The sequence below is a fragment of the Aythya fuligula genome, chromosome 2, assembly GCF_009819795.1.
Source record: "Aythya fuligula isolate bAytFul2 chromosome 2, bAytFul2.pri, whole genome shotgun sequence".
In the NCBI taxonomy this organism is placed as follows: Eukaryota; Metazoa; Chordata; class Aves; order Anseriformes; family Anatidae; genus Aythya; species Aythya fuligula.
Window position 1 is genome coordinate 19,057,501 of NC_045560.1, and position 27,574 is coordinate 19,085,074.

The 27,574-nt window shown below is 52.1% G+C and overlaps 1 protein-coding gene across 1 annotated transcript; it reads right to left on the minus strand.

The window, feature by feature from the left end:
- Positions 1-2,966: 2,966 nt before the first annotated feature.
- Positions 2,967-3,939, minus strand: PTF1A (pancreas associated transcription factor 1a). The gene is made up of 2 exons (XM_032183151.1): positions 3,315-3,939; positions 2,967-3,169 (listed from the first exon to the last, which is right to left on the minus strand). Exons 1-2 carry the CDS (start codon positions 3,937-3,939, stop codon positions 2,967-2,969), a joined length of 828 nt encoding a protein of 275 aa, XP_032039042.1.
- Between the last annotated feature and the right edge of the window lie 23,635 nt (positions 3,940-27,574).

Here is a 27,574-nt window from a genome sequence, read left to right on the forward strand (position 1 = left end):
GCCCGCCTCGGCCCCCCGAGGCCATGGGAACGGCGCCCGGCCGGGTTCACAGTGCCCCGGGGAGCCCCTCCGTGCGCGCAGCCCCGCCGGAGGAGCCCGCACTCGTTCCCACCGCTCTCCTGGGTGCTGGGGCGGGCACGGCGCTGCCTCCGCCGCTCCGCCTCGCCCGCCCCGCCGCTCTCCTCTTCGGTTTTGTCCCTTATGTGGCTTTTAAACGGCCCCCCGGGGGGATTAAAGTGGCTTGAAGGAGCACCGCGGGTGGCGCTGGGCTCCGGAGGGCAGCACCACCCGCACGCCGGGAGCCTGCGGGCAGCCAGGCGCTCCTAAGTGCCTTCACCCCCCCGTGTCCCCGTCCCCAGCCCGTCCAAGCGTTTTCCCTCCCGTGAGTGCCCCCCAGCCCCGGCGTACAGCCCGGCCCTCGGGGGTGCCCCCTCTCCCAAAGAAAGGGGGGCTCGGGCCGCTCCCCGGGCCCGGGAGGGCCGCCCCCGTCCCCCCGGGGCGCCGTCGGGGCACGGCGGCTGCGGGGCGGGCGGCTCCCGGAGGGCTCGGTGCGGGGTCTGGGGGGGGCGACGGGGGCCGGGGGGTCCCGGTGCGGGGCAGCGAGGCCGGGGGGAGCCGCTGCCGGGGCGCAAAGGGCGATTCACGGCCGGGGAGGGGGCAGCGCTGGAGAGCCGGTGGTCGCCTCCTTGCCCCTGGTCGCGGCTGCTGGAAGAAAAGGGGGCGGGCGGGGGGGCAGGGGGGGTGAATGGCCGTCAGTCACGCCTGCCCCGCGCTGCCCCGTGCCGTGCCGAGCCGTGCTGCCGACCCGCAGCAGCCCCCCGGGGCTGCCGCAAAACGCTGCGAGCCGGGCGTGCGGGTGCCGCCGGCTCCCTCCGGGCAGGGGACCCGGAGAGGCGCCTCCGTGGAGCGTTGTGCTGCGGGATTTTGTGGGGTGAATGGCTGGGGAGTAAGTCAAAAGGGGCTGTCAGTCTCTTTGAAGGTTGCGTTTAAAGGGACTTGCCAAGTCAAGACGGGAGAGTGACAAGATAGAGACCCTGGTGTTTTACATGCGAAGGCCGGCTCTTCCGCTTCATCTGCACCATACTAAAGGATGTGTTGAAGCATTGAATCGCAAAAAAAAAAAAAAAAAGAAGAAAAAAGTGGCACGCCGAAGAAAAGGTGCCACATAACAATGATTGTAGTGTTTTAATTGTGGGGTGCCGCCTCACCAAAGCCAATTGAGACGGACGGGGCTACAGACAGAAGGAAGCGGTACAACACTTCCATAACTTATAATTAAGCTGAAGTCCGACTAACATTTGACTTTCTAATGAGTGTAATGAGATTACATGCCTGATGGAAGCATTTGTGCCAAAGCGACTTTCTGTGTTTAATGAGGTCCTAATACAGGACAAGATCGAATTATAGGTCGGCTCTTTTTCTCCCTCAAAGAGCCCCGTTTAAGTTCAACGACACCGGTGCCCACCGCCTCCCTCCCGCCGCAGGACGGGGCGAGCCTCGCAGCCGGGGCAGCCCCAGCTCGCGGTGCAAACGAGCAAAGAAATAAGCGAAGCCCCCCCCCTCCGGCTCCCGAGCCACCCTCCCGGCCCAGCTTCGGCGTGTTTGTGTGGGTAAGTTGCTATTGCCTCTAATTGCTATTGGAATAGATCCATGCCATCCGCGCTAGGGAACTAACTGTGTCTATCTAGGTTAATGCAATTAGCATGCACGCAACATATTGCTCCCACTTTGCGGCAGCTTTGAAAAAAAAAAGGGGGTGGGGGGGGAGGGAGGGAGGAAGACGACAGCGAGAGCTGATGCACGGTGTGTGATGGGCAGTAATTATACCTTGGCTCACCAGGGCCGTTCCCAGCCGCTGGGACAGCCCAGCGCTGCCTGCCCGGCCCGGGCATCTGGGGCTGTGCCGAGCCGTCGGGGCCGAGCCGCGGGTGCCACGGGAAAATCAGCACCTGCGGCGCCGGGCCGAGCCCCCCGCCCCAGCACCGGGTCCCCCCTCGACCCCCCCCCCGGCCCTCGCTAGTGGCATTTGCAGCCCCCCTCCTCCTTCCCCAGCCCCCGGGCAGGTGCAGGGCCGGCCCCCCCGGCCCCGTGCAGCGGTGCAGCCCCCCCCCAGCACAGCCCCTTTGCCACCAGTTGCCCGACGGCTTGTGTGTGTCCCCCCCCCCCCCCGACACTGCGGCGTTCCCAGGGTGACAGCGGGGGATGCTCCGCAGGTGGGGGCAGCCCCATGTCCCCTCTCCGGGGTTTTTGGGGAGAGCTTTGTCCTGCTGGGAGCGAGGAGCCCAACCCCATGACCGTGGAGATGGAGCAGGAGGAGCGGGGGGGGGTGTTGCAGGGACGGGGACACCCCCCCCCTTTCTGCTTGGAAACCCCAAGCGGAGCGAAGGCGCTGAAAGGAGGGGACCTCCTGAAGTCAGACAAAGACATCACTTGGAAACACTTGGGCAAGGGACGGCAAAAGGGGTGGAGAGAAAGGGGAAAGTGTCCCCCCCGCCCGCCCCGGCCCCCCGGCCCTATAAGAGCGGCCGCCCCCGGTGGGGCAGGGGCTGGGACCGGGGCCGGGCTGCGCGGGGCTCCCTCCCCGCAGCCTCTTCCCCCAAACACAGGGCTCCGAAAGGTGTGCTCCGGGTTTATTATTAACAAACACAGGAAGAGTCCACGTGCGGCAATAAATTATTTTCACAGGTTCCGGCGTTATTATTATTATTATTATTATTATTATTTTTCCTTTCCGAAAAGGTGCTGGTGGAATAAAACTATTGCATATCTTAAAAAAAAAAAAAAAAAATCAGGATAAATTATATAAATTATACATTCAGAACAGACGATTCTACCTCATTGTGGCTACTCCGTAATAAATAGATAAATAAAGTTGATTGCCCTTAAGAGTCTGAATCTTAATTTACAGCGGAGGTCTCCACGTACAGCATGTACAGGGCGGGGGAGGGGGGGCGCGCAGCCCACCCTCACGCCACGAAGTCGAAGGGGGGCTCGTTCTCGATGTCGTTGAGGGAGGCTTTGTTGGGCACCTTCCGCGGGTCCTCGGGGGTCCACACTTTGGCTGTCCGGATGATGTTTTGTTCCTTGAGCTGCTTTTCGTCAGTCCACGACAGCGAGTGGCCGGCCAGCGGGGGGAGGCCGTAGTCGGGGTCGCTCGGGGAGGGGGATCCTGGTGGGCAGGAGGGTTGAGGTATTTTTTTTAGGGGGGGGAGGAGAGAGACAGAGGGTTATTGCCGGGGCCGCCCCGCCGCGCAGGTGAGCGCCGCATTCCTGCGGAGCCGCGACGGGGCGGGCCGGGCCGGGAGGCCACTTACTTGTGCCGCGGTGGCAGATGATGATTTTCTTGGGCTGGCTGGGGCTCTCGCTGCCGGCGCTGCGCAGCGGCAGGTCGGACTGCACCAGCTCGCTGAGGAAGTTGATGTAGCCGATGGCCAGGCGCAGCGTGTCCACCTTGGAGAGCCGCTTCTCGTAGGGCAGCGTGGGGATGTGCGAGCGCAGCCCCTCGAAGGCGTCGTTGATGGACTGCATCCGCCGCCGCTCCCGCACGTTGGCCGCCTGCCGGAGCTGCTGCAGCTCCGCCTCGGAGCGCACCCGCCGCCGCCGCTTGGCCGAGCCCAGCGCCTGCAGCCGCCCCCCCGGCGACAGCAGCGCCGCGCCCGCCGCCCCGCAGCACTCGTAGGCGAAGCCGGGCGAGGCGGGCGACGGGGGGAAGGCGGCGGCGGCCGCCTCGCAGCAGTAGCCGCCGTCGGGGTCGCCGCCGTCGCGGTAGTACTCCTGCAGCTGGCGGCTCAGCAAGTCCACGTCGGGCTCCAGCAGCCCGTCGGCGCCCAGCGCCTCCCGCGGGGCGGGCTCGGGGAAGAAGTCCTCCTCGTCGAAGTAGGGGGGCGAGGAGAACGAGTCCAGCCCCCCGGGGAAGTGCTCCAGCAGCACCGTCTCCATGTGCCACGGGCCGGGTACGGTAAAGGAGCGGGGAGGTGGTTTGGGGGGGAGTGCAGCCCCGACGGGGCGCGCCTCCGACGGCTCCCGACGGACCGCGAGCGGCGGAGGACAGAGCGGAGACGTTGGCAGCGGCCGGGGGGCGGGGGGGGCCCTGTCCCCTCTCCCCTCCCCTGCCCTCCCTCCCCTCCCCTCCCCGCCCCTCCCCTCCCCTCCCGGCCGGGCCCGGTGCCGCCGCTCTCCGGGGAGGAGGCCGGAGCCGGCTGGCGCGGCGGGGCCGGCACGCGAGGGGCCTTATAGCGACATCCCCGGGCGCGTGCCAGTGACCGCCGCCGCCAGCCAATCAGCGCCGCACGGGGGAGACGCCCCCCCCCCTTGTCCCCTTGTCCCCTTGTCCCCCCCCCCTCCCCTTCCTTCCCCTCCCGTCCCTCCCCGTCGGGGCTGGCGGCGCAGGGGACGCGGGGACCCGTCGGGGCTGCCCGCGGGAGAGGGGAGGCGACTTCGGGAGCCCCGAGGGGGCGGGCGGAGAGGGGGGACCCTGATGTAACCCCCCCGCAACAACGCGGGTCCCGCAGCCCCGGGGCTGAGCGGGAGTGCGGGAGCCCCGACGGCGCCCCCCGCACATCGAGGGGGCGGCTCCGGGGCGCCCCGCGGGCCCCCACCGGGAGCCCCGGGCACCGAGCGGCTCCCGAATAAATCCCCCCGGCTCCCCCAGCCCCGCCGCGGGCGTTTTTGCTTTTTTTTTTTTTTTCCCCACCCCCGCTCCGATCGCCCCCTCGGATCTCGGAGCTCGCTCGGTTAATAATTCCCCGAGCGACTCTCACTGATGAAAGCGGTGCAAATTCTCACCGGGGTGAAATGGATTACCCGGCAGATTAGGGGAGGATTATCTCCGGCATTAGCGCCGCGATATTCCGCCCGGCAAAGCCTGTCGAGGTTGATGGAAAGCGACTTCCCAGCGCTCTACCAGCGCGGGCAGAGATCAAACCCCGAAGGGAAAGGCACCCCGCTCTATCAGCAGAGCAAGACAGGGCCAGCTCCACAAAAAATAATAAATGACCCGACTTCAAAGCGCCTGACAGCACCGTGATAACGCCGGGGAAAACGTGTGAGTCACAGAGGGGGGGAACAAAGAGCTTTGCACGGCGACTTCTTGGAAAGCCCTGCCGCCCGACGGGCAGCACTTACAAACCGGGCCGGGAAGGAGGAAACCTCCCCGAGAAACCGGGGCATCCCCCGAGACAGGGGCAGGGAAGGGGGCAGCCTCCGTGCTCGCCTGGAGGCAGCCTCGACCCCGCGGGAGACGCCCGGCACCGTGCCCCGACGGGGCGCACCCGGGCTCCGGAGCCCCCGGGACAAAGCTCCGGGGGATTTCCTGCCCACGCCGCTGGCGCCGGGCCCTCTGCCACGCGGCCCCGGGGGTGGCGAGCCTTTGGGTCGGTCTTTCAGCTGAAGAAGCGCTCCAGGTCGTTGAGCAAAGCACTTCGAGTGGCCCCTGTCACCGCACACTCCTGCGCTGATTCACATCTGGCAGCACGCTCCGTGCCCTGCTGCACGTCACGCAGCCCGGCACCCGGAGCGGGGGCAATCCCCAGAAACAGGATTTTTTTCCCCCCTTTTTTTCCCTTTTTCCCCTGCCTCCAGCCTTCTCCCAGCGCTCTGTCCTGCCGGGACATTTCTCCTAGACGCTTTGCGTGGTGGTGAAGCATCTTCCCGACATCCCAGCCCGGCGGCTGCGGGAGGGGATGGGGAAGGAGGAGAACAGCAGCATCTCCGCAGGTGGCCGGGGTGACCCTGCCACGCTGGGCACTGACTGTCGTCGCCTCGTGGTCGTGGCAGGACACACGGGGGACATGAAACGTAGGTGGGTTGCTGGGGACACCCTATAGGGCCGCTCCGTCGGGAAAAAAGGGCATTTTGGGGGGCGTTGTGGGTGCCCCAAAGCCACTCCGGGGCCCTCGGGGCGAGCAGAGGGATATTTTGGAAACCCGATGAGCTGCCCTCATTGAGAGCAGCTGAATCCAGCACTCACGGGCTGCCAGGGAAAACATTTTCGGGGACTATCGCTGGAAGCAAACTGCTGGGGACTCCCCACACCACCCAGACCCACAGCGGTGCCCTGGAGGCGTTAGGGGACGCGTGGTGCTGCTGCCTCCTCTTCCTCGCCGGGACTCCTGCATGTGAAGGGCTGGGTGAGGCGGCGAAACCCCTGTCCCTGGGGGCTCGGCTCGGGGACAGCAGCAGCCGGGGCCGCGCCGAGCTGAGCCGTGCCCGCGGGGCGCTGCGGGGGCAGCAAGGACCCAGCCGCATCCCCGGCGAGCAGCCTGACGCGGGGACCTCTCCCCTCGGGTTGCCCAAGGCTTTACGAGAAGGAAACTTGCGAAAAGCAGGAGGGAGCGGCAGCAGCAGCACAGCCCCGGCAGGGCCGATGCACCTGGGCAAGCACCGCCGGTGTGGCTAACGCCGCGTCCCAGCCGTCGCCCACCGTCGGGGCAGCAGCGAGGCTGCCCGGCACCGCCCTGCGGCAAAGAAATTGTTCGACGGGCGCCCAGCACTCCGGTATTTCTATTCCCCGGGTGCAGGAAGGGGCGAGGGGGTTCCCCAAGGGCCACGTTTGCTCCCCTCCAAAAGGCGAGGAGCACAAGGGGAGCCCACCCGGCAGCCTCCCCGGCGGGGCTGGCCAAGTTACCAGGAGGTCTTGGGACAAGGGACAGGGAGAAGGGCCTTTGAGGAGGGAAGCAGCACCGCTCGCCCTCGCTGCCTCTCGCTGGAGGCTCCCCGAGGATGCTGTGCACTCCCCGAGACCCCTTTCAGCTTCAACTTCAGCCCCCGCTTGTGTGCCCACCGTGGATCTGCTTTGGGCACCGTTTTGTCCCCAGGGGCTGGGAGACCTGTCCCGACTGCGGGTACCCGTTGTGGAACCACAGGTGGAATGGGGCGAGCAGCAGCAAAGCCCAAAGGGCAGCAGAACCACAAGTGTCGGGGGCCAGGTCCATGGCCCTTTCGGTCCAGAGCCTCCTGAAGCACTTCCAAACCCATTTGGTTTGGGTATAACCCAGGAAAACGAACCCTCTTAGAGCTAAGGTAAGGCCCCAGATGTCCTGGTAAGGCCACGGGGACACAATGGGGCAAATACAGAGTATGACTTTTTTTTCTTTTTTTTTCGCTGGATTATGAAACGCACTGGCTCCTATTGTGATTCTTTGGGCTCTTTCGGAGGTACACTTTTTGGTGCAGAAGGGAAGCAGGAGTCTTTTAAAAGACTAACCCAAAGCTGCCCCGACACCTGTACGAATGCCATTTTGGCAGGAAAGGAGAATGAACACAAAGCAGTCCCTGATTTCAAACGGCACTCGGGCTAATTGAAAACACAGCATCTCCTCCCTCCCGTTTCCCGTTAAAACAGCCATTTACCGCATTTCACCCCCGGGGGGGCTGCCTGCCTTTTTTTTTACACCCCCCCAACGCACCGAGGGGGAGGCGAGCGGCCCCACGGCCACCAGCGCAGCCAGCCCCCCCCCCGTCCACGCGTGGCCGCCGGCCCCGGGAGGGCGCAGAGGCTCCCGAGCCCTCCGCCGGTGCCTTGCCAAGAGATGAGGGCTGCGGGGAGCCCGCCCCGTCCCCCTCCACCACGGGAGGGCCATAAATAAGGCGGGGACGAGGCGCTCCCCCCTCGGCGCCGCTCGTGGGGCGAGCGCTGCGCCGTGGGGAGGAGAGGAGGCACCTGCAGCCGGGGTCGGGCTCCCCTCGGCGCTGGTACCTGGGCGCCTGGCTGGTAATGCAGCGTAAAGAGCCTCCTTTCAGGCTCTTTCAAGGCGAGATCGCGGAGGTCAGCGAGCCTACAAACCCCCCTCTGTCGGCCGCACGGCCCGGGGTGCCAGCGCGGCAAGCTGGAGAGCAGGCGCAGCCCATGGGAATCCCAACACTTGTGCCGGCGGCGGGCGGCGGGCGGGGGGCGGAGGGAGGGCTCCCCCGGCCCGCCTTTCTCCCCCGCTCCCCCGCCCCGAGGAGCCGCTGAATGTAACAAATGAGCTGCAATCGATCTGCGGGCACGGGGGAAAATCAAATTATATGGTGCGGCCGGCGAGGTGCGGCCGGGCGGCTCGCTCCCCGCCGGCTGCCGCTGCTCCGCTCCAGCATCCCCCGGCTTTCCTCCTCTCCATCCTCCATCCTCCCACCTCTCCATCCTCCATCCTCCCACCTCTCCATCCTTCATCCTTCCTCCTCTCCATCCTTCATCCTTCCTCCTCCCCATCCCCTGCCCTCCTCCTCTCCAACCCCTCAGCGCTGCCCACCCTTGCCCTGCTCCCCCTGGGTTGCCTCCGGGACCACCTGCCCGTGCCCGGAGGTGTCTCCCGGGGCTCCCCGAGTCCCCAGGAACCCATCTCAGCCCCCCCGGAGCCTCCCGGCCCCGCCGTCGGTGCGAGCACCCCCTCCCCGTCGGGCAGCCGGGGGCGCCGCGCCCGCCGCCGCCTGGGAGGGCAGCACCTGCCGGGGCGGCGAGAGGAGGGGGTTTGGCAGCGAGCTCGTACCTGAGCCCCTTTTTTTTTTATTATTATTTTCTGTCCCCAGACGTGCCCGAGCAGGGCCCGAGCAGCCCGTTCTGCTTGGGAAAAAAAAAAACCTCGGCCGAGCCCGGCGTTTGTCTGCGGCAAAGCTGCCGTCCATGGGAATCTCGCCACTTGTGCCGCCCGCAGCCGGGAGGGGGCTGTGCTGCCTTTACAAAAAGAGACACAATTAAGCAAAATGCTCAATGAACATTATAAATGATGTGCAATCGCCTCGCAGATTGCTTAGCAAATCAGATTATATGGTTGCCCACGGATGATTTCCATGCGCTTTAAAACGCAAACAGGTACTTTCTGATTTTGTTTTCTGTCATCCCCCCCCTTTTTTTTTTGACCAAAAAAAAAAAAAAAAAAGTGCTTTAAACGTTGCGGAGAAATGCCACACGCTGAAAGGCGGCTGTGTGAATATTCACGTTCTCCTTTGTTCGCCCCTGGATTTCACAATAGCCTGGGGAGGGCACGTCCACTGCGCTCTTGTAAATTTACCAACCCCTGACTAAAACCGCCAGGCACCTGCTTGGCAGAGCACAAAGCTGCCCTACGTTTCCACCAACAATTTACTGTTTCGTCGGCTTCTAAATCGGCCTGACAACAGAGGGGCGCAACTCTCGCTTCATTTACAGCAGGGGGGGCGGCCGAGCTCGGGGACATTTCGGGAAGGAGCCCCGCGCACGGCGGCGCTCCGAGGGGGAAAAGGGTCCCTGCGGCAGACCCTGGCCGCACTGCCCTCTCCTCTCCTTCCCTCTCCTGCTGCAGGATCCCCCAGCTGAGGACCTGCACAGGCCGGCCGCCGTGCCTGCAGGAGGGTTTGCTGACAACAAAGCAAAGCAGGTGACGACGGAAAATGCGAAGCGGGTGAGCAGGGGAAGCGCTGGCTCCGCGCTGTAACGTGTCCCGCAGCGGGCAGCCAGGCTCCACGGCATCAGCTGGAAGGAGGCACGGTGGCTGGGCTTCACTTTTCTTATTCCTGACGATTTCTCCAGGCTGAGCCCTGTCCCAGCGGATGACAGCACATTTTTCCATTCCTGTAAACAACCGCTGTCTGTTCCACAAGTATATCAAGCACTAAATTAAATAGAATTAAGTTTTTCCTCTCACCGCTCCTCTTTGTGGGCCAGAGACTCTTTCTGTTCTTTAATTTCCTCCCTCGCTTATGATCATTTGTTCTTGTGCAAGTGTGGGGTCCCATTAAGAAACCCATACTCGGCGCCCACAGGATGTCCCTTAGGTTTATTTACAGTTTCCATGTTCCTTCCTGGCTCTCATCTTGACAAGGTAAGAAAATCATACTCAGTACTAGACAGATTTAAATCACCTTTCCCTGACCTTTTCTAAGATCTTCTGGGACAACCAGATCTGTAGTTTTACGCATTTGTCCATGAGAGCCCTCACAGCCCCTTGGAGAATGCCATCAGCCTTTCTGCCAACAACCCTCGTGTACCACGAGGGTAATATTTACTCTTGCCATGGCCATGTTCCTTCAGTGGCTTATAGCCACTTGGTCATTAACTACTGCCCCAAGGTCTTTTTTTTCTTCTCTATCTGGCAAGGACTACAGACACCGCAGCCCTCGTACATGTTCTTATCACACGCCCAGGGTGCATGACCTCAGTACTGGATTTACTTTCTTCTTTGTCATCCTGCTACTCGCAGCCGTAGACTTCCTCCTGGTGATTTTTTCAGGACTCCTCAGCGCTGAGATGCCCTTCCTGCTCTGTGACTTCGTCAGACGTTGTTAGCAGATTCCTTCTTCTGTTCTGAAAGTGTTCAAGAAAATTTTCCATTGGCTCCATACGAACAAAGAGGTGACTACCCTGGGACGTGGCATGGGTCCATCCAGTCCCCTCACCTCTCTGTGACTGTGGCAAGAGCTCAGGGAATTCTTTTGCAGAGACTGCTTCTGTGTGACTAAGAGCTCTTAACAGATCTCTTTCTCTTCTGGGAATTTGTCTAATGGCTGTTAGAACTTAAGCAGCATGTAGTTTTACTAAAATTATTAGGTACTGCTCAATAGAGCAGTTTTGAATGGCTGATTCCTGTTTTGGAAGCAGGTACCTGCACAAGAGGTGCAGGTAGAGCCTAAAAAGGCCTAAAAGCACCTGAGGGGTTCCCATTCCTCCAGATTCTCTCATCAGCTAGTGTGGCACCCCACCAGTGTGGCTCCTGAGGAAGCGTCCTACACAGGTGATGATTTGTTGAATAGTCTTAGCTGTAACAAGACATGGAAACTATCCTGATGACTTTTAGCTACGAAGACCTGCCTTGGTCATTGAGTTCAAAGAAAGGATTGCCAGGGGAGATCCCTCTGTCTCCACTTCTAGGTGCAGTGAGGTTCTTCTCCAGCTCAGAGGTAGGTGCCTTCAAACCCCTGGCTCCTTGCTGAGCCCGCTGGCTCTCTCTTGCATTCTTTGTTGATCACCTGCCTCTCACCATCCCGGGAGCCTTGGGGCTGGGTGCCCAGCACCTACAATTCAGGCATTGCAAAACCACATCTCTGCATCCATTTAGCCCTGAGGCCTTTATCATTGTGGCCAATTATTAACCAAGCCAGGGACATGAAAAACATCTACATGAGGAGATGCTGCATTTTCTTTGGAAGTTGTCCACACATTAATTGTGCTGTTTACCTCGCCTGGCACCTCTTCTCCTCTGCCCACCTTCTGGTAGGCAAGGGAGAACATTGTTCACCCCTCTCTCGAAGCACCTTTCTCATCATGAAGATTGCTATCGTGTCACCTCACAATGATCTCTTTCTGAGACGAAGCAAGCTCCCTTCCCTTCAGAGTGTATTTTTTAAACATCTTAACAGTTTTTGCTGTTCTCTGCTGTTTTCCCCTAGCTTTTCTTCAAATGTCCAAACTGGACACTGTACTTAAGCTAAGCCTCAGCAGTGCCAAGTAGAGCAGAATAATTACCTCAGTGTTTTACCCAAGACGCTGCTGCTAATATATCCCCAAACAGCATTTGTTTTTCTGCATGAGTTTTATTTAGTTTTACCCACTGTGTGGCTCGCTACAGCCAGTCAAACCATCCCGGCAGTATTGCTGCCTTATCAGTTCTTCCCCATTTCACAACCCATGCATTTGGTCTGTCTTTTGTTTTAAAACTGCATTTCGTATTTGTCTTTATCACACTCAGGCTTATTGATTTCAGACAGGCTCTCCAATCTGTGAAGATCAATTCGAGTCCTGATCCTGTTCTCCAAATCAACCTTTCCCGGCCTGTCCCAGCCAGCGCTCCCAGGAGTTGCATTATGTGCTCCCTTTTCCAGCAATTTACTGTCGAAAACACTGGGGCCACAACAGATGCATGCAGGACCCCACTTGGTACGTCCAGCTTTGACAGTGAACCACGGCTCAGTGCTCCCATATGATTCAAACAAGATGTGCTCATTCTAATCCCTATTTCATTTAGATCTCATTACATGATTTTGTTTATAAGAAGAGCGAGTCTTTTGACGCTAACAAAGTCAACACACATCACATCTACCCCTTTACACACTTGGCTAGTTAGTCCTTCAAATAAGGACACTGAATTAATTTGAAGTGATATGTTCTTGATTAATCCCTTTTGATATGTGCTACTGCCTTCTTATCGCTTATGTGCTTACAAATTGATTAATAATTGACTCTCATTATCATGGTTATGCTGATAGATTTACACTTCCCAGGATCCTCTTCTTTGCTCTTTTTTTGGGATTGTAAACACATGCTTCTGGCATCAATGTCCTGTGGGACCTCAAGCAAGTGACTTAGGGTGTGAGTCATTACTGCCTATAACTTCAGTCACTCAAAAGCTGGACACAAATTAGGAGACAGATTCAGGTCCTTACACACAGGAATATGACACACACAAGGTCCATCATCACGTTAAGTACTATACAGCATCCCAGACATTTCCCGAGGCTCACAGATAGGACACAGGACCCACCTGCACCTTTCTGGAAGCTCAGCTGGAGGCTGTGCATACCTGAGAAAATTAAAAATGGGATAGGGCATGTGTTAAAGTGACTGAATCCCTCAGTTGTTCATTAAGAATCAAGGAAAAAAATAATGGTTGTAACAAAACACCTTCAGTAGGGAACTTTCTTTAGCTGGAGTCATTTGGGCTTTGGAGGTGCCACTTCTTTTTCCTAGGTAATACAAGGAGCCAAAAGTTTTTAGCTTCAGGTTAGAGGTCTCATATTTAGCCAGATGCATGTTTTACAAGGCATTGTGACATTTAAAGGTTCAAATGCCCAGTAAAAGCTTTGTAGTATCTAAGTGCCTAGCTTGCAGACTGGCCCATGTTTATTCTCTGATTTTCAGTACTACTCAAGATGCACAGGGCAGAAAGTTAATTGTGCAAAGCCTACTGAATTCTGGAGTACTTTCTTTACACACTTATCGCTCTCTAACAATTATCAAGAGAATCCGAACTGATTAAACCTTAGTTTGGGTGTTTCTGTTCATTGAGAAGAATCCAGATTTTTATAATTCAGCCCTATCTATTAAGTGCAGAAAAACAGACTTTTGACTCACAGGGTGTTGTGAAGTAATCACATGAAAGCTTACAAGGCACTCAGATCTACGGTAACACAACCACGTGTACCCAAGGCAGAAGGTTTTGATGTACCCGTTAGTACAGAATGCAAAACTGGAAACTCCCCTGTGCTGCCCACAGCCCCAAAATGTATTATGACTTTCCACGAGATCTACAGATAGATCACTGTTGTCCATGAATTAAGAGAACATAAAACATCAAATTGGATAACAACTGCCTCCTATTTGTTACTGAGATGCTCAAGATCTCTTCCAGACATCATGAGTCCCAAGGGTTCATGACCACCACAAACCCATGGGTTTGAGCTGCATGCATGCACTCATGCTCATCTCATGTGCAAGATCTCTATGACGAATTATAACTAAACAAACAAGTGTTTGTGCCTTTATCTGCAAGCTGTCCAAAATGTGCAGGAATAATTCCACTTCCAGTTACATATGGGCTATTTGATTTAATCCATGCCTCCATCGGCTTCCACATCAGTAGAGCCACAAGGAGTTATCATCTAACAGTTCAGATCCAAATGAGCTGCTGCAGTTTCCCACCCCAGCATGAGGACTGAACCCGAATTACCCTAGGCCACCTGTCCCTGCTCACCACTGCAATGTACAGTAGAGGGATTTAGCCCTTATTTGTAATCTTTTGTCTGCAGCGTTGTTGTTTGGGTGGGGCTGCACCTGTTCGTGGGGAGTGGGAATCCCTTAATTAACACTGTGGGGCTGGGCAGCGAGAGCTGGCCCTGTGCACTGGCACACAAAGGCTTAGGGGAATGCGTGTGAATCCGGTGCCCTCTTTATGCCATGCCAACATTCATTTCAAATCCTCTGCTGGCCTTTATGGCTCAGCTCCTGCATTCCCAGGACTTCTGCTTGGTATTTCCCACAATGGATTTTCCATTCTTTAGAAGGTAGAGATGCTGCCTCCCTATATTTTGGATTCTAGGGGTCTGCAATTGTTCAGGAATAGCTGTTGAAGGACAATAATAGATTTTAGGATGTACTTTTGGCTATGGCATCATCACCAGTTCTTCCCTGCAACCAAAAGCAAATTGAGTTCATACAGTGAGCATGTCTCCAGTGCTTTGAAGTGTCATGTTAGGAAATACAGCCTGAGCCATAAAGTTGATCCAGGTTATACATGCTACTGAATGCTCACAGATGATGCAGCCCCAATTTCTTCCCTCACTAATCCCAGCTACCTACTAAACCTCTCATCCATGTCACTTCATTTTGGTGACCCCTCATTCCCTCCTTCACCCGTCCTGGACTCCTCTCTGCCCTTGACACTCAACCTCCCAGTGCCCAGAGCTGCCACCTCCTTTTGCTAGCCATGCCATTCCCTCCTCTCTCTCCTTACTCAAGCTCTGCCTTTCTGCCTTTCCAGTCAAATGTTGTCGTCTACCACCAAAATGCCAGCAGATAAAATGCAGAGGCTGTGGGAAGTCTCCACCTTTTATCACCAGAGACTTCTGAAGATGGGAAAGCAGACTGCAAGTAAATTCATGCCTAGACCTTGCAGTCCTGGGCTGAACTGTGCCCTGTTAGAAGGAAACCATGGTGTACTTGGCTGGCAAACTCTAGCAAGCTTCTTTTACGTGTGAATAGAGACATACCCAAACCTCACAATGCACCCAGTTTATTCTAGCCATCATATTAAATGTAGTCTTTTTCCTGGTCAGCTCTCCACCTGCCACTTCTGGTGATTCCTTGGAAACTGAGGCTTTGTTTCTAAGGTGCAGAGCGGAAAGGAGCACGCCAATTTTCAAGTGGTCAGTAAACATCACACTTTATTTGGGAGAGGTTTAAAAGAGCCTTTAGCTTCATGTCCCTTCCTCAGGGGATAGAAGCCAGAGCTGCAGGCGGGTTTTCCAGATGAAGTCTGTGAAGCCCTGAGGATCTTCTCTTGTGCTAAAGGGACTGTATGAGCGGCAGGCTTGTGAGGCAGCTCAGCCACTTGCAAAACAGCTATTATATATTTAAAAAACCCACATTTTCCTGGCATTTTCAGCCCCCACCAGCCAAAGCTGCCTGTGGGCGCAGGCCTTGCTGGTCGCCCTCAGGAAATGGCGCGTTTCTGGCGGGCAGCCAGGGAAGCGTGGAAAATGTGGCCGAGGTTTTGGGCACGAAACCCATATTTTGGTCCCGGGTTTGCCACGGCACCGGGCTCCCTGCACACCGCCGTGCTGCCCTACGGGCCCGGCGGCGCTCGCCCCGTTACCGGCCTCAGCAGCGCCGCGGCCCGGGCTCGGTTCTCTGCCGCCATCTCGCGACGCCGAGCGGGAGGGCGGCGGGCTGGGATGGCGCTCGGCCCCGCCGCCCTGCCAGCCCCGGCGAGCCCTCGGGAGGTGCTGAGGCTCCCCGTGAGGGCCCGGAGGGGCTGGAGGTGCCCTACAACACATCATTCCCCTTGAGCAGGGTGACACGGGTGCCCTGGGCATGCTACCTTTGCTCCTTGCTGCAGGACATACCACCCGTACTCCCCTCTCCAAATTTATCCCAAATCGCGTTGTCCGCCCTTGGCAGCGTGCGAATGAGGATCCGACACCCATACCTTCTTTGAACCTGTCCTAATAACCATGAAGATAAACAGGGTCGAGAGCCAGCTGTAGGGAGTTTATGCGGCAAATGAGAGGTTCAGATATAAGATTGATAGCAATTAGATTGCCACCTGCTATCTCTTTAATCCGTATCCTGGATTTTTAATTGGGGGGGAAGGGTGGGCTCTTGGCACATGAATACATAAGGACTATCTTAAAAGGCACAAAACATTAGGATTGCATCCCTGTCATCACAAGTGGGGCTGCCCCAGTTTTTAGTTTTAGCTTCTACTGTGAATTTTGGTCCGATTTTTCAACAGTTTTGCCTTGAGCCTTCTAGGATTTCTGTACTCTAGACTCCCATACATAAGTTTATTTATTTACTTATGTATTTTGCAAATGGAGATGATTTCATTTTAGGTTTGGCCAGCTCTCTCCCAGTTTGGCTTCCTGACAACCTTCTGCCGTCAAGTGGCCTGCATTCATTTGCATTGTGTGTGATTTTCAGCAGGTCCCTATCCGAGGCCTATTCCCTCTGGCTGTTACCCAGGTGAGCAGTCCTACTGCAGTCAGTGCGATAATAGCTTCCAGTAATTGGTACTTCCACAGGTTTGCAGGGTCAGGGCTTGCTTCTTCCCCCGCTTTGGATAGCTCTAATCTGCTTTCAAGTCATGCTTCATCAGAAAAAGGGAATGCCAAGAATTTTGAAAGGTTTGCTATCAGGTTCCACAAAGGGATATACTTGGGAGAAACATGTTGATTTTGTTGGAGAGATACATAAAATAGACTATGATTAGCATAAGGAGCCACTGAGAGGGGAACTGAATGAGGGGCCGAGGGAAAGGTTTTCATTGACTTCAAAGAGTATTGGATCAGATCCACACTGAGCATCTGCAACTTCCTTTGATACAACAACAAACTGTAGATAACAAGCCTCTTCTCTCCATACATGCCCTACCTAAGGAATTATGTGGAAAAAGACTTTGAGACTGGCACCAGCGAGTTTCAGAAGAGAAAGTGGGTCTGTATAATCTATTTGGGAGAAGCTGTAGTTTCTAAGTGATCTAGGGTTGCAGCAGGTCTGTCTGAAAGCAAACATACCCTAGAGGTCACTGCAGAGCAGCCATCAGTCACTCTGCGTTCTGAGAGAAAATTGTCAGATTATTCTGGAATATAAAACTAAATTTAAAAAAAAAAAAAAAAAAAAAGTATTTTCAGGTAACCCTGAGTAGTCACTGATCATCCCTCTCCAAAACCATCTAACGATATGCTATACCTCCACAGAACAGGTTCACAAAACCTTATCCCATTATCTTTCTCATCGAGAACACCACCTTCTTCATGCTATACCCTCCACTTCATACTCCTACTTACTCCCTATACAACACCTCACCCTATGAGGTCTTCCTGCTGTGGTGCAGCCCAGCCTCCTCATCATCATCATGCCTGCATCACACCTCCCCAGCACCCACAAGCTGCTGCTCCACCATGGTTCCAACAAAGGGTTTCATTTGTCCTTTTCCAGCCAGTAGGTTAGTTCTGATAGCAGACAGGTCCCTGCAGCCACTGCTGTGGGTGCTGCAGGCTGGGAAGTCATCACAGGTAGAGCTGAACCCTTCTATTTGGCTGTAGTAACTTCTGAGGAAGTGGTTAATGGCTTAGTTAAATTCCACTGCAAAGTGGAGGAGTTTTGCTATGTCTCTTTGGAGTGGTTCATTTGCTGTCTCTGTTGTAGGCAACACTTTTATCAGCACTTTCCGCCTATTCTTGAGGCAGGTGTACAGCAATAAGGTGAAACCTTGCAGAAAAGAAGACAAATTGGGGCAGGGGTGATAGAAATAACAACAGCAATGGGGCCAAAGTAATAAGCCATCACAAACATTTCTACAGGCCTTTTCAACTGTGGATTTCAAACAATTTGCCAGAGTTAAAAGAATAAGCCTCTCAGCAGTGCTCATAAGTCCAAAATACATGCCGTTTCTTTCACCTACTGCTTAACTGCTGTCACCCCTGAATTCTGTGTCCTGAATTAGGACACAGAAGCTGTTCATTGCTCAAGGCAACAACGCCTGGCAATTTAGGGTGTGAGAGGCTAACTCAAACTGTAAGACAAGGCAGCATTTAGAGTCTAGAGTTGGCCAGGCCACTGCCTTACAAAAAGAGCCATGGATCTTTAAAACCAAGTGGTCAGGCCCTCAGTTTGACGTCCTAGCTGATAAAACAGGAAAGGTGAAAGCAGGGGCAGAACCAATCTTTTAACAGCTGGCTATAGGAGAAGACAAATTTGTAAACTGAAAGAGGGACAAAGAAAAAACATTTACCCCCTGCTTTTAATAGAGATTCATTCATAAAAGTAAAGCGAAGGCTACAAGGTCATAGAAAGTTACATGTGATCAGTTTTTGGAAAATGCTCTTCTTACAGACCAAGCCCAGAGGCAGCGGCTATTTGGACTATTGCCAAGGAGAAGTGTCATGGAGGCCCTTTTTTTTTCCTTCTCTGGGGGGCTAAGGAAACTCCAGCTAGACATATTGTACATGACAAGGTTTAATGACCTTTGTTCATAATGGACCCAAGCGTGAATACCCAAGTGCATTCAGGAGAGGCCCAGGACTAAGAGGTAATGTAAAGCCTAAAATAGGGAGTGAAGATTTTCTGGATTGGGAATAGGGTCATTCCTGGGGCAGTGGATGTGTGAGGGGTTCATTTTGCACCTGGTATTCTGATTAACAGTGCGGTCAATCTCCTAAATTTCTCAAGCATGAACACCTGCTTCTGGTTCTGTTCAGATCCTGGACCTTCATAAGACTTTCTCCTTCAGCAATCCAAGAAAACACAGTGGTATCCCATGGCTCGAACAGAGCTGTCCCCAGGAGACTGCCACCTCAGGGAGGAGAGACCTCAGCTCACCCATTCCTGAGAGCTCGCTGCGACCTCTTTGCCTGCCATCTTCTACATGCTTTCAGTCCACTGTCCATATCCTCATCCTTTAGCACTGACTCCTGGAAAGGAAAGCAGTCGTGCTGACAAACCGTGCGTGCAGGGAAGGCAAGCTGGGTGAGCACATCTGATGCTGCTTCCCCAGAGCCTTCAGGCCAGGTCCCTGCAGCCACCAGATAGCAGCTGGCTCAGGTGGGCACACGGCTGGTGTCTGATCATCTCTCTGGCACCAGGAGGAGCAGACTGGGGGAGCCAGGAGGGTTCAGGCACAAGGCGAGTGCAGTCTGGAAAGCCAGCATCAGGGGGATATTACAAAGGGATTTCTGGGGAGGAGAGAGGAAGGATACCACAGAGCAAAGGGAAGCCGGAGGGAGGGTGAGGGGGGAGGAGAGGGAGAGAGAAGACAGTATAAGGGAGGATAATAATGAGCATGAGTTTCTCTTTCTTCTGCCCAGTGGCAAGCTGCCAATCCCTTCCACACACATTCCTCTGCGCTACTAAAACCAATCCCCATGGACACACCTGCCTTGAGACAAATTCTTTCAGTCTTGAAAAAATCTGGGCACTTCTTCAATAAAGAGCTTTGCTTTTAAACTACTTTGCCTTTGTGAATTTTGGCAGCAGCTCACACTTGGAGAGCTTTTGAGAACCCTTTCTGTAATCAGATTTCCCTGCCCTGCCGCGGGGACTGCGGGCGAGTCACTTCCCACAGCTGTCCCTCAGCTTCCTATTCTGTGACATGTGGCTCACCACTGCCTCAAAGGGCTGCGGCGAGGCATCATTTGTGTGTAAAGAGCTGTGAAATCCATGAGGCTGATGGGGTGCTGAGCATTACACGGCATGCTGTGAGCCTAGTGTTACCACAGCTCATGGCTTGGGTACAGGAGGAGGTGGGACGGGCACAGAAGCATGGATGGAAAACACGTGGCTGCCCAAAAAGTGCAAAAAGTCACCAAGTGAATGGAGTGAGAGGCAGTTCGGTTGTGTGATGGCAGGACTCATTTCCACACAGCAGGGCCAAGGTTGAAGATCAGGACATACCAGCACGTGAGTACTAAGCCCTCACTGTCTTGCTTGAAACCACAAAACAGAGCAAAACCCAAACAGAGGCTTTCTCAGTTCCTTCTCAGGCACCAACCACATACAGATTGCCTCCTGAGCCATCTCATGCTGAGATGCTCGTTCTGGGATGGCAAAATGCTATTTTTCTCTGAGAAAAGTCTTCCTTCTGGTGCACTTCTGACCAGAATCTGACCAGGATGTCAACAAGCTTGAAGGACAAGCCAAATGGATTGCAGCATGGTGCCACAGGAAGGAGCATCCCTACAGTCCTGTGGGTACATGGCTAAAATATTGGACATTTCTGGTGAAAGGAGGGTGAAGCTGCTAGTAATACGTGAGTAACTTGCTCCTTCCCTCCCAGTCTTCCCTCTGTGCTCACAAAGAAAGCCATTCTGCCTCCCAGACAACGATGTTACTGTTAGCAAGCTGCTTTGCACCATTTCTATCTAAATCTGGCATGGAATATAAGAACATCAGTTCATTTTAGGCTGCATGGCAGTACACAGCACAACCAGAGACTACAACTGCCTATTTCCCAACCAAGCCTGTGCCACCTTTGCTCTGAAAAAGAGGGCAAGCATTGCTCTTTGTGTGCCAACATTGCCCTAATTTGGTTTAGCTCTGGTTTTAATACCATAGCTAGAAAATGTGTGCTATTTTTACTTCCTCTCTTTCAATAATTCACTACTCAAAAAAACTACCAAAAGAAGTTTTAGAAAAAGTAGGGTCTGAAAATCAGGATGGCGTTAGGAATCAAACAAAGTCTAATTCTGGCTTGGCTGCAAATTTAATTTGTACTCTTGAGCAAGTCAATTAAATTATTCTTATTGAGCCTTCCCTCGGCAAAATGGAGAACAATTACTTGCTTGTAGAGATGTTACAAAGACCAAGAAAGGCTTGGAATAGTTTATTTAAGATGTTAAAATCTCCTCAGAATTATGTAGAAACATAAATTAGGGTATGTAAAAAGGTTATTTAAAACACAATGGGAGAAAAATTATCATCACTGAAACTAATTAATGCAATAGCAATGTTGAAAGACTTCTCACATGTAAAGAATGGCTTAAAATCACCTGGTAGAGTATATTCATATCAGAGAAGCAACTGTTGTTTATTTGCTTTGGTGGAACAAAGTCAGTGCAGATGCACAAGGTGCAACTCTTGTAGCCTATGACACTCTTTAGTAGCGTCTTCAATTATTAGCATTCATTTATGCCCTCCAGAGGGACCTGAGAGGTGGGCCTGCGCAAACCTCATGAGGTTCAACAAGGCCAAGCACAAAGTCCTGCATCTGAGTCAAGCACAAATACTGGCTGGGTGGAGAATGGATTGAGAGCTGCCCTGAGGAGAAGGACCTGGTGGTGTTGGTCGGTGAGAAGGTCAACATGAGCCAGCAGTGTGCACTTGCAGCCCAGAAAGCCAGACATACCCTGGGCTGCATCAAAAGCAGCGTGGCCAGCAGGGCAAGGGAGGGGATTCTGCCCCTCTGCTCTGCTCTCATGAGACCCTACCTGGAGCCCTGCGTTCAGCTCTGGGGCCCCAGCACAGGAAGGATGTGGAGCTGTTAGAGCAGGTTCAGAGGAGGGCCACGCGGATGATCAGAGGGCTGGAGCACTTCTCCTACAAAGACAGGCTGAGGGAGTTGGGGTTGTTCAGCCTGGAGAAGAGAAGGCTCCAGAGGGACCTTACAGTGGCCTGCCAGTACCTAGAGGGGACTACAGGAAAGCTGGGGAGGGACTCTGTGTCAGGGGGTGTAGTGATACAGGACTCTTTCCTCAGGCCATTTTGCTGTATGAGAGAGGAGGCTTCAGCCGCCTAGCTCAAACAGCCAGTTGCCTACCATGATGTTCAGAGGCGAAAGGTAATTGCTGTCTGGGCTCAGACAAGCTTCTCCACTCATAGTTATGAACTTGCCTGTTCACTATGAGGTGGTCTCTGCCAACCATTCATATCCCAGGTGCTGACCTGAGGGCAGTTTGCATGCAAGTCTGTGGCATTCGCTCTTTCATCCTCAGAAGGTGTCAGTGAGATCTAGTGTCTGCGGGGACAGATAAGAAACATTTATTTTGCCAGTTCCCATACTAGTTATGCTGATCTAAAAGAGAACCCTTTTCATCACAAAACGACTGTGCATGTCTTAAGGAAAGCGTAGGGAAATTTAAAACCACTGTCAGCACCCTGATGTAAACCCACCCAGATGAAACAAAACTCCACATTAACAAGCGACAGGAGATATCCAGCTCCACTCCAGGCTGCTATCTGCAGCCACAAAGAGCACTCTAGCTTGGTATCCCTCCCAAAAACTCCACACTTGGGCAGGTGCTGTCTGATCTACCAGCACCTGGCTGAACACAGGAGTCCAGCTAGCTCTGATGACAACCTACCCGTCACCATCTCCAACACTACATCAGACATCAGACCAGTAGCAACATCTATTTGCACTGCTTCACACCTCTGAGGACCTCTGTGCAATTTTGTTTTAGGCTGGCTGTGGTTATAACAGTGCCTATATGATGTTTGTATACGAGTTATGAAATTGTAGAGTTCTCCCTTAGAAAGCACCAGGAGAATGAAAAACTGCAAAGCTCCAAGACACAAGATTAAGAGCAAAAGTAATAGAGCTCTGCTTTCTAAAAACATTGAACACTTTTAAGAATACACCAGGCCACAGAAGTCTAAGTAAATGAACACACCCTTTTTATTACTGAGGCAACCGAACCAGGGAGAATGGAAACAGCCTGTTATAGGTGAAGCCAAATGAGATGTTGCCTGGTAACTCTCAGCAGGGAGGCATTTCAACCCAGCCAGTTTCATGAAGCTGATGTTCTGACTCAGAGATGATTTTCTCTGAAAAAAAAAAAAAAATCTGAAAGCAGGAAAGCTCAATTTAACAAGCATATGATTTATTTTCCTGTTACAGAAAACCATGGTGATAATGCTGGGAGGAATTCAAAAGTATTTACAAACTTACACAAGGAAGAACAGACTAGGCATGTTTTCAACAAAAGGATCACTTTACTGAACATGTTTTTTGATGTTGCTTATTTCCCCAAATACAGAAAACTTCACATTATTTTTTTTCTTTTTATTTTCAGATTCTGAAACGCCCAAGTGATAAGAGAAGTTTGGAGATATTACACAGATCATTATGTTATAGTATTATTTCTGTAAAAGGAAGTCCCTAGACCAAAGTCTACTTCATCTCTGCTATTGGACAGAGAATCAAAGTCATTGATTTAAAAGAAGAAAGACTCCATGTCTCCACTGGTTGGTTCCATTTCCTGGAACAGTTTTAAATAGGGTCTCCTTCAGGACTTTGGCTTTTATGGATTCCCAGAAAAGTCATTGACTTGGGTAAAGGTCTCTTGCATCAGGGGAAACTAAGCCTCAAAGCTGATTTGGATGTTCATGTTATTTTCAGTTCCATTTAGGAAGATTTGATGATTTTATAGAAGTAAAAGCTCTGGCATGATCTGTCAATGTGCAACTGTGTTCCTGGGTGCCACAACTACTGTTCAGGGTAGGCAAAGTCCGGTTTAGGAGAGCATTTCACTTGAAAGGTCTCCAGACAGTTAATGATAATATAAATGTGAACTATTGAATAGATTTTTGTAAATTAAAAAAAAAAAAAAAAAAAAAAAAAAAAACATAAATAGATCAACACACGACACTAACAATGAAAGGCAAGCTGCCAAAGAGCTGTCATAAAAATGTGTATTTTATCAACCCCAATAGTAGCTAGAAAGCAAGGTTGCAACAGTGTAGTTGCAAAAATTTGAGTTCTGTTAAAAGCATGTTTTTCATAATCCTGTTGTATGAGCAGTGACAAGAAGATCTATGAGCCACAGAGATCCACTTCTTACTGACCTGAGCTCAGTCTGAAGCTTAATGAAACACTCTGTTAGTACAGATCCTTTGCCCAGGAGGTGTGGGACCATTATCAAAGACGTGGCCTAGATGGCTGTTGCGCTGCAAGAGAAACAACCATCTTCAGCTTCCCAGGCACACATCTCCCTCCAGCCTCAAGAAGATGGTGGTGTAGTTTGTACAGAGCTGCTCCGTGATTGAGGCTGAGCACTGGAGGTGGAAGGAGGGGAGAGACAGCTCCCAAACCTCTTCTCATCAGCAGTACAAACATTCCCAAAAGGACCTCCTTTCACAGGATGAATCCACAACCAGAGTATGACTCACAGGAAAAACCCTCATTTCACAGATCTTAGCGACAGGATGATCTTCTAAGGAGAGCAAAGCAGATACAGAGAGTGTCTGAAGATCTTTCTCTGTAGGATGGACACTGAACATATAAATAGACTGGAAAGGACTGGAAAGATAAACCCATTGGGGGGTGGGTCGGTTTGTGATCAATTCAAAGATCTGTATGCAGATAATCAAAGCAATGCTGTAAGGACCTACAAGTGTATCTTTTTAGAGCAACATTCATATCTGTGCACCTCAAGGAGGTGAAGAGCATGGCTGATTAGCAGGTGGACAGTAGACAGCATGGATAATGGAGACCTACCCGAAAACCTCTGGCACCGAACACAGGAGGTGGATGGACCAGGAGTGCCATGTGGGGTATTAACAACAGTGTGGAGCCAAATCTTGGACACCACATAAAACACAGAGGCTAACATATGAGAATGTAAAGGGTAGATACACAAGTGGAGATGGTAATGCATAAGAGACACAATTCATAACACAATACAAGGAACTGGTTACGTGCTTATAAAGGAGGTTTGTAATTAGGATATAATTTGTTACACTTGGTAGCAATGATACTCCAACAGTTACTTGACCATAGTGTTATGCTGGTACCTACTGTGCTATCCTGGATGAAGATGATCCCACTGGTGAGATGGGTGGGTGGGTGAGTCTTTGGGAGAGGTAAGGCTAGAAATACATTCTGAAGTAATCACTTGTGGCCAGTGGGTAAATGTCTGACCCCAAACAAACATGTCCCAGAAGACAAATTCAAAATACTTTAATGCCAGAAAGTATAGGAAAAAAATGGGAGGATCTAAAAGTTGCCTCTCACAGGTCAACTGAGGATCCCCCCTCACACTTCTTCCAAAATTACTGATGGGAAAAAATTAGACCCTGAATAGCTGTCAGGGGTTCATTATAAAGTTGGAAACAAACAAACAAACAAATAAACAAAACCACCACATAAATGGGAATGATTGAAGGGACTGGCCCTTTCCAGTCTAGGAGAGGGATGACTGAGGGAGTCAAAGCGGTGGCCACAGAAGGGGAACTTCTCTGAAGGAAGAGAACCCCTGGAAGGCAGCTGTGAGGATGCAGGGAGCATCAAGGCTGTTCAGGGCAAATAGTCGTAAGCTCATAGTGCTGCAGAGCAAACCTAGTTTTCTCCCCAGTGCCTGAGCAGCAGTAGGAAGACCCAAGCATTGCACCTCATTACCCAGTGAGGATGTGGAGTCTCCATCACTGCAGAATTTATGAATGGCTTAAGCAAACATTTGGTAGGTCTGAATTAGGAAGCAGTGACCCTGTGACTGGGCGAATGGGTGGACTGAATCTCAGAGCACCTTCTGTTGTCTGTTGGCACACACTGCAGGTCACTGGAGGGTCTCTGAATAAATTATCTGTCCAAATGCCATCGCATAGCTATACTGGAATAACTACACTCCCCCCAGTCACATCATTTTCTTCATCCAAAACCAACTGTATGTGTTTGTTACCTAGAAATCTACTCATGTATTTCATACCAAGAAGTGAGACTGAAGTATCATTTCCAATGATACTGCAATTCTCTGTATTTAGGTAGATTCATTAACACAAAGAAAAGCTATCTGTTAAGATTTGTGTCCCCGGGTATCACCACCAAAATGAACATACCTGTATGCAGACAACTTCAGTTCTAGCTGATCTCAGTGAGCTATCTGGTCATCTCATGGTATTGGTATTACTTTCAGTTCTGTCTCAAGTACCATAAGCCTTGGAAAACGATGTCCACCCAGTCCCAGAACCATACTTCTTTTCTGAACCACAGCGGAAAACAGATCTTTATGTTAATTAAGAACAGAGATATAACAAAAACATCTGTTTTTAATAAGAACATCGGCTTCTTTCCTCATCCCTGTCTTGTAAGACTATTAATAATATTTGGCACTGTAGACGTTTTCTCACTGGCACCAAACTGTGCTAGAACCTCTTTTCCAAAGGGAATTCTTGATCAGTCCACAATGGGAGCTTTTGCCTCCCCATTTCTATTTCACCAATAGTCTGGCACTTTATAAAGTTTGTTAAAAAAGTGGTTTCCACTAACTAGACATATTGACAGCTCAACTACACCTGTAAAGCTATAGTTTAAGGCCTGGCACAATACAACACAACCTCAGAGAGCAGAGTTTAGAAGAAGAAATTAAATGTAAGACAAAACCAGAGTGAGGATGGAAAAGGGCTGGGTTGGCCCACCAAAGCAGCTTCTTGGGTGATGGTGGCTTCTGCACGCAGTCAGCAGTGCCACCGTCAGCCAAGCAGGCTGATAAATCAGTCAGCGAGAGCCTCGCTCAAAACTTCAACCATCAAATGAAAAATTAATGACAGCACAAAGACCTGCTTTTCCCAAGAGATGACCACAGCCATCAGAAAAAGTACAGTAGGTTGTTCCCTTGTGGGTGCCTCCTTTTAATATACAGGATTGCCAGTGCTCCTTAGTTACATATTAAAACCTCGAGTGTGTTGTAAATAGGATCAGAAAATATTTGGGGGTTTTAACACAGAGAAATGTGAACATTCCGGGAATTAAAAGTGAAGAATTCTTCACTTCTTGCTAGTGTAGGGTGACTTAGAGGGACTTAGAGAGAGAAATGAAGGCAGACTCGCATGTGGATCCTTTCCATGATTCTATTCAGGGCTGTATTGTAAAGTTTAAAAACCTCATAGCACAGGGCTTTCTGGTTATCCGATGCCTTCCTTGTCACTATTAGGATAAACCAGGTTGCCCATGCTCAGCCTCTGTCCCCCTTCCACAAACGCCAGGCTCTTACTGGCACCTAGTGGTGGACGGAGGCACCAACACCAGCCACGAGCCTTGCTGTCATTAAGGCGGTGATTGCATTATTCAGTGTATGATTTAAAGCAAAATATCCAGTTAAAAGAGCCATGTGCATTTTTCTGAGATATTAATATCACGAAGAAAAATCTGAGAATCTTCCTTGCAATACATTTTAGAGAGACATGATAAACAAGATGGCCCAAAAGCTTAAATAAAAAAAAAAATCTAACCCGAAGCTCGGTATTACAGCTTCAGAATGCATTTTATAATTAACTGTATGTGGCTTTCTCAGAGCAATGTAACTATGGAGATAAAAGAGGATTTGCAAACAGGGAATGACCAAAGGCTAGTGTTTGCGTGGGCTGTTGCTTAGTCTGTTACATTAATCCATGAAGACAGGTGAGAAATGCACTCCTACCTCCTCCCCCTCCATAAACCAGGGAGAAATAAGACACAGAAGCAGGCAGCACCAAAGCAAACACACTGTGCAGATTCTCCTTTCTCCTGAGAGGGTACCTAGAGGTCCAGGCCCATTTCTTTCCAGCTTTCTGCCATCCATGCTACAAAACCTCTCAAACACCATGCCTGCCAGGCACAGGCCCCCAGAGAGTCACCTGGACGAGCACAAATGCCCATACAGCACTTCTGAATTTCCCTGACATGTACCTGTGCAATTTCCTTTCTATTTTCAACAGATTTCAACAGGAATTCTTCGTTTACAGACACAAGGATCCTTCTGCTCATCCAGACATGGGGAAGACATACCAGGTTCCTCCCTGAAACCCTGCAGAGCCAGGAGAGGTCTTTCTGCTGTAACACTGTGTGGGTTTTGCTTCTGACCCCGACTGACTCTGTCCCTTACACGCCGCCCACAATACTTGAATTTATTGTAGATGTTTTCCACTGCTAAAGGATCAATCTTCTGAGCTGTTAAACCAGCTCTCCGCAGAAATGGGCTCTGTGTGGTTTTACTA

Bases quoted from the DNA above. Each gene is read 5' to 3' on its own strand.
- PTF1A (XM_032183151.1), bottom strand. From the start codon at position 3,939: ATGGAGACGGTGCTGCTGGAGCACTTCCCCGGGGGGCTGGACTCGTTC. The intron at 3,170-3,314 runs GTAAGTGGCCTC...CCTGCCCACCAG, and splicing joins CATCTGCCACCGCGGCACAA to GATCCCCCTCCCCGAGCGAC.